The following is a 7,173-nucleotide window of genomic DNA, read 5'->3' as shown; positions in this document are numbered from 1 at the left end:
CCCCTCCCCCGTGGACTCCAAGCCCCCCTCTTGCCCCTCCCCCCGCGCGCTCGCGGACCTCGCTGGAGCCGGTGCCTTACACAGCGAAGCGCGGGGAGGGGCAGGGCCCCCCCGACACTGCAGCACTGAGACACGAGCCCCCTCCCCCCGCCCGGGACCCGGGGCAGGGGCGAGGGGCCCATTTCATGTATCTGGCTGGACTAGATCCTATTCTGTCCCGCGGCGGCCTCCAAAGGCCCCCCACCCCGCAACCCCATTCAATTCCCTGGTCCCGTCGTCGGGTCTGGCTTGGGGTCCCCTTTTCTCTGTTCCCCTCGTTTGTCTCTGTCCCGCCCTCTGTTATCTCTGTCTTATGTCCTTCCCTGTTCGTCTCTCTTTTCTCTGCCCCGTCGTCTGTTCTCCCTCTGCCCTCCCGTATGGCGTCCAGCCTCCTTGTCTCACCAGATATCTCCCCCAGTACACAATTCTCCCGGGCAGGTCCCACCGGAAGGACCAGACTCTCCCCGACTCCTTCCTGTTACTCCCAAGTGAATCCCCACAGGAACAAAATCCAAAACCAAATCCCCCTCGCTACCGGAGCCGGGACCCTCCGCCGCAGGAGAATTAAACTTTTTTTCTGTGTCTGAGGCCGCTCTGCTGACCTCCGTGTGTGTTTCTGTGTCTTGGGAGGTTGGGGGGGGCGTGGCCTAGATTACAGCTCTAGGACTATTAAGTGAGACTAAAGGTAGGCCGGCTGACTGCGACCAGGGAGATCTGCAGTTTCCTACCCTTTGAGAGACTTCGAGGTGGGGAATAATATATAAAAACAAAAACAATAGCTAAGGTTTAATGAGTGCTTACTATTGCCAAGCACTTGAATCGTTTAATCGTCACAACTCTAGGACATCAGTACCATGACCCCATTTTATAGATGAGAAAACTGGGGTCCAGAAGTAAAGCGACTTGCTCCAGGTCGCATAACCAGAAGGTAACAAAATTGGGATTTAAAACGGCAGGCAGCCTTCTGAGTCTTTAGTGCCCAGCAACTAGGGAGTGTTCATTTTCCACATAGGCATTGTGCTAAGCACAGCTCATCTCTCTGAGGTCCGACAGCTGTTGGAGGTCGATACACTTGGCCCCATTTTACAGATAGGAATCTACACCAGGGAGAAGTGAAGTCACTTGCCCAATACTCCCCTGGTGAAGAAATAGGACAGTTGGCAGTTTGACCTCAGTATCTGTTCCACTCTACTACAAAATGTAACCTCTGATGTCTGTGTCTGGAGGCTGGGGAATGGTCCCCCAAGGACCTTAATTAGTTGAGCCTGGGTATCAAAAGCCAGCCTGGTGGGAGAGGGGACATGGGAAAGGGCTCACGGGTCACACTGTTTGGAACCTGAGGGATCTTAGGAGGTAGAGAAGGGTCTACTTGAGGGCACAGAGGCTGGCTTGGGGTGGGGGCGCAGTTTCTCAGACAAGGGTGGGGGCTGTGGCTGGGGAAGGAGGGAAGTTTTTTTAGGGGGGTGGTGGATGGGTCCTGCAGTGAAAACTTTTCTGATCCTGGGGAAGAAGGAAGAAGGCTTCATGCCAGCCAGGAGCCTCCTGAGGCCTGGGGAGGAGGAGAGAAAGACAGAAATAGAAACGGAGCAGGAGGGAGGGGGATGGATCTGGGCAGACAGGGTGGGAGGCAGCAAGGACAGAGCACCAGAGAATCACAGGCCGGCATCACCCAGTGGCCCAGCTGCACTCGTCTGTCTCAGTCATCACGACTCCTGGGTACCGGGGGCTTCCCACACACCAGCCGTGGTGCTCACAAACCCTCCCTGAAGCATGAATAGAGCGTGCAGCTCAGCCCCTGGCACAGAGCACAAAATGGACTTACTCAGAGAGGAAGCGTGATCACATCTATACTCCAAAACAGATGTGTGCAGTGTGTGCACTCTCTTATTTATTTTAGACTAGGTAAGTTGATTTATTTAGAGGGAAACACACGCCACAGAGTGTGGGCCATCTCAGAAGGTGAGAGGCCTTTGCACCCCCTTTTCTAGACAAGGAAACAAGTTCAGACAGGTAAGCAGCTTGCCCAAGATGATGCAGTCTGTAAACGGCAGAGCCATGATTGGAGAATTTACTGCCTTCTTATCCTGCACACCTAACTGTCTGACTGTACTGTCTTTGCTCCACCTGATAAAGCTTTACTGAGCATGTGCTATGTGCCTGGCTCTGTGCAGGGGATACCGCAGTGAACAAAACAGATGAAACAAGAGACCCCTGCCCCATGCAGCTTATAGTCTAGAGGCAGGAGACAGTAATCAAGTGAGTAAATTATGAGTGTCTGGTAGTGAATAAGTGTCACATGGAGAATGAAAACATTCTTATTTTGATGGGGGACTTCCCTGATGGACCAGTGGTTAAGACTTCCCCACTCCCAATGCAGGGGGCCAGGGTTTGATCCCTTGTCAAAGATATCAACCTGTAGGCTGCAGGTGCAGCAGAAAAATAAAAAAACCAGGGTGATGGGATGGAATGACTGAGAGGTTTATTTTATTATAGTTGCTTTACAATATTGTGTTAGTCTCTGCTGTTAGTCTCATTTCAAAGGGAATGAGCTACAGGTATACATACATCCTCTTCCTCTTGGACCTCCCACCACCCCATCCCACCCATCTAGGTCACCACAGAGCACTAAACTGAGCTCCCTGCACTATATGGCAAGAGCCCACTAGCTATCTCTTTTATACATGGTTGTGCTTATGTGTCAATCCCAGTCTCCCAATTCACCCTCCCCACAATCAAGCCCCCGTGTCCGCATGTCCATTCTTCACATCTGGGTGAGAGACTTACTTTAGACTGGAAGGTCAAGGAAGGTGATATGGGAGCTGAGAAAAATCCACTGTGGAAAGAGCCAGGGAAGAGCATTCCTGGCAAAGAGAATAGCATGTGCAAAGGCCCTGAGGCAGGAGTGTGCTTAGTGTGTTGGAGGCAGTGTGTCTGGACTGGAGTAAGGGGGAGAGTGAGAGGAGAGCAAGTGGAAGAGGCAAGCAGGGAGCAGCTTCTGCTGAGCCTTGTGGGCTGTGGTCAAGAATCAAGATTTTATTCTCAGCTGTGGGTTTCAGCTGGGGCAGTATTTGGCTTGACCTCTATGAAGAACTCAGCTTTGACTGAGGTGTGCCTGTCTTCACAGCAAAATTGGGAATTGCCACCTCAGAACTTGGCATGCACCCTTTGACATATTTGGGGTCCACATGGTCCCTAGGTCAGCCCTTTGAATGATAGCCCCCCACCTTCCTCTGTAATATCAGGCCTTTCATTTAACAGAGAAGTATTTATCAATGGCAGTGACACCCCCCCCCACACACCCCTGCCCAAACTAAGAGCTTTAAACCCAAGGAATAGGTACATTAGGTGAGACAGTGCATGATATCATTCAAGGGAGTGTTGGAGCATCTCCTCTGTGCCTGGCCTTGTGCTGAACACTGAAGATCCAAAAGTGACCCAGGCAGCTCCAGTCCTTGCCCTCCTGAAGCTCAGACAGACAGATGGCAATAGGGCTGTGATGTGAGAAACATAGAGCCTATCAGAGCACAGAAGAGTTGCCTGACCCTGCCCAGAGGTTCAGGGAAGTGTATTAGCCAGAGTCTTGGCTACAAGTGAAAGGAAGTCAGCTTAACTTGATTAGGTGTAAAAAAAGTGTGCATTTGTTGGCTCGTAGAGCTAGGAGGGTGGAGAAAGCAATGGCACCCCACTCCAGTACTCTTGCCTGGAAAATCCCATAGATGGAGAAGCCTGGTAGGCTGCAGTCCATGGGGTCGCTAAGGGTCGGATACGACTGAGCGATTTTCCTTTCACTTTTCATGTTCATGCATTGGAGAAGGAAATGGCAACCCACTCCAGTGTTCTTGCCTGGAGAATCCCAGGGACGGGGGAGCCTGGTGGGCTGCCGTCTATGGGGTCGCACAGAATCGGACACGACTGAAGGGACTTAGCAGCAGCAGCAGCAGCAGCAGAGCTAGGAAGAAGGCAATTAAGGGCAAAACTATAAGGAATTTGACCTTAGAGACTGGAACTGAGACTCAACTCCATCAGGACACTCTTCCCATTCATTTCTCTTCTCTACTTGTCTCAGCTCAGATGTGTCCCCTTCCACTGCATGTAGTGGGGAAAATGGCTATTTACAGACACAGACTCAATCCTTCTAGCACCATAGCCCAGAGGTAAAATGGCAGAATCTCCTCCAGTCCTAAATAAAAGTGAATCCCAGGGAAGGGCTCTGGTTGGTTTGACTAGGGTCACATGCCAACCTTGCATTGATTGGGCCATCCAAGGGAATGCAATTGGGAATGGAATTTGATTGGCCAGATCGCAGTCACATGTTCAGATGTGTGGGTCTGGGAAAAGAGGGGAGAGCTAAAAATATTAGGTTGAACCATATGAAACTGCCAGTCCTGTAGGTTAGAAATGGCAGAATACTGGCAATTTCATGGATTGAAACAAAATAGTCACCAGAAAAGTAGGATGGTGAAACTTGTTGGGTATATAAAAGCAATAGAAACCCCAGGGTACTACTCAGAAGAATTTTTGGAGGAGGAAGTGATATTATTGAGACATAGGGAATGAGTAGAAATTAGATGAAGACATAATGGTGATGGGAGAGTAGGGGGGACATGTCCCAAGCAGATGGAACAGCTTATGCAAAGGCTGTCATAAGGGAGTTACAAGGCGAGACTTGTCATTGTACTCTGGAGATGGAGTGCTGTGATTGGGCAAACCTGAGTCATGTGTCCAACCAATGAGGGAGTGAGGAAGGGGGCTCATGCCCCAAAGGAAAATTGAGAAGCTTTAGCAGGAGACAGGGATTCTGGGCAGGCAAAACCAAAATATATCCAGTTCAAAAATTCTTTTTTAAGCCTTGGCATCTCCAAGCAGAGGTTTGCAATCTTATTTCAATTATACCACTCATGTCTGAACTCAGACTTGTCTTACATCATTCAAATTTTTATTGTCAAATAATAATTGGTCACTTTTTCTGGGTTTTGGCTGGGCATACAGAGATGGACTTTTGAGGATACATTAGGCTGCAAGAAACAAAACCTAATTAACATGACTCAAGACGTTTTCTTATCTCATGACCCATTTTCCTACTCCTTTGTTCCAACTTCCTTAGAAGAACAGTTTCACAATCTAGGCTTGCTGCCTTATGGTCACAAAATGGCCACCACAGCTTCAAGTCTTTCATCCTCATATGAATGAACTAAGCAGGAAGGAAAGGAACAAATGGAAGAAATTTCTTTCTGCTGGGGAAGAAAAAATCCTAAAATTAAAAAAATAACAGCAATAAATGCAGGTATGGGGCTTAACCTCTGCCAATTGTTTTCAATTATTTACATAAATTAGTTTATTTCATGGCCCTTCCACTGCAGAGGCAGGTGGTCCACACTGGACCTTCTCTGATTTCATAGTCCACAGGATCTGTGAGCATAATAAGATATTTGTTATTTCACTCTATTATGTTTAGGGTGTTTGTTATAACTTGGAGGATATTGTTTGTACGAAAGCTGGAGCCATGGCTGCCATTTTGAGATCATGAGGTAGCCAGAGTAAGAGTCGGTCAACAGAGATGGAAAGAATCTGGTTTCCCAGTGACATTATTAAGTGAATGAATGAATGAGTCCTAGAACTGCCCTGCCAACTCACTTTTTATTATGTGTGATAATACATTCATTTCTGTTCTACCCTTTTGAGTTGGGTTTCTGACACCTATTATAGGATAAAGAACCCTGATATAGATTTCTATTTGTCCTAGGTACACATGCAAAACAGAGATACACATTTCACACAGACAGGGAAAGACTTATAAACATGTGCACAAATACACATGCACTTACACACATGTGGGCATGAATACACTGTTATGCGTCTTCAGACTCCGGTTTGGGCAGATACTCGCTTGGACGCATATACACACAGTCACAGAAGGCAGGCACACACAAGTATATGCACCCTGTAATGAATTCTGCTTGCACCACACAGACATCCATACTCAGTCACACACCCACAGTAACACACACACACACACACACACTCAAGGATTCACTTATTGCAGAAGGCTCCAACTCCTTACAGTTTATTTCTGCAGCTCTATAAATAAGGGGTGAGGGACTTCCCTGGTGTTCTAGTGGCTAAGCCTCTGCACTCCCAATGCAGGGGGCCCAGGTTCGATCCCTGGTCAGGGAACTAGATCCCACATGCCACAACTAGGAGTTCAAATGCCATAACTGAGAGTGTGGATGCTATAACTAAAGGCCCTGCATGCTGCAGTGAAGATGGAAGATCCTATGTGCTGAAGCTAAGACCAGTGCAGCCAAATAAATACATATTTTTTAAAAAGGGGATGAGAAGAAATATCTTCAGGCAGGACTGGGGTTAATGCATAAAGAAGGTCTGGGGTCTCAGATGGGCTGAGAGTAGGTCCTGGTTCTCAGATGCACATGTCTCTTCTGGTGACACAATTCACATCCTAAGTGAGAAGGTGGAAGAGGTTGAATGGGGCAGGCCTTGAGGCTGTCTTGAGACTCCTGTGGGAGAGAGGAGAAGTTTCCCGCTGATGCCCAGTTTCCCATTACCCAGGCATCAGCCTCCACCTTACCCAGGGCCCACACATTCATCCTTTTCCAGGGTCACTCTTCTCTGGGGCCTCCTGGAGCTGTGGCAGCCAGTGCTGGAAGAGGCCCTGGGGCCTGCAGCCTGCTGTGGGCTGAGCCCAGACCCGAGCACAGAAAAAGGTGGTGTGTGAGACAGGACTTGGGACAGAGGATGAGGTCCCATCTTCCCAGAACCCACAGACCCAGCCCAGGTGCCCCGAGCACTCACACAGGCCTGGAGCTCGCAGTGGTTGGAGTGTCGTCAGAAGGGGCTGCCCCAGGGTGTGGTCCAGGGATGAGGTAATCACGGCCCCCAGGACCCTTCAGGGTCAGGACCAGCCTTGCCCCTAAGGTATGGGGCACTCCCACACCTGAGAGGTGAGAGAAAACAGCTGAGGTGGAATGGTGAGGAAGGGTAGGCAAGAACGCTCAGTGAAGTGGAGACAGGGAATCCAGGGGAGGAGGGTAGGTGATATGAGACACACGATGGGGACAGGTGATGGGACAGCTTACACGGGAGTGAGTAGAGGGGACACATGGAAGGAGACTGTTG

The 7,173-nt window shown here is 49.3% G+C and overlaps 1 protein-coding gene and 1 non-coding gene across 2 annotated transcripts in view; both read left to right on the top strand.

The window, feature by feature from the left end:
* The window catches only part of LRFN1 (leucine rich repeat and fibronectin type III domain containing 1), a 13,228-nt gene extending 6,456 nt beyond the window's left edge, over window positions 1–6,772 (top strand). The window contains exon 3 of the mRNA XM_010849323.1: window positions 6,655–6,772. Within this exon, the coding sequence (XP_010847625.1) occupies window positions 6,655–6,772 (118 nt within the window). The remainder of the gene's footprint in view (window positions 1–6,654) is intronic.
* Window positions 6,141–6,213, top strand: TRNAG-CCC. Its single transcript has one exon. It is a non-coding gene; the product is annotated as a tRNA-Gly (tRNA).
* Window positions 6,773–7,173: the final 401 nt, after the last annotated feature.

Source organism: Bison bison, unplaced genomic scaffold (assembly GCF_000754665.1).
Source record: "Bison bison bison isolate TAMUID 2011002044 unplaced genomic scaffold, Bison_UMD1.0 scf7180017864280, whole genome shotgun sequence".
NCBI lineage: Eukaryota > Metazoa > Chordata > Mammalia > Artiodactyla > Bovidae > Bison > Bison bison.
The sequence above is the reverse complement of the archived record's forward strand: the minus strand, read 5'-3'. Positions and strand labels throughout refer to the sequence as shown.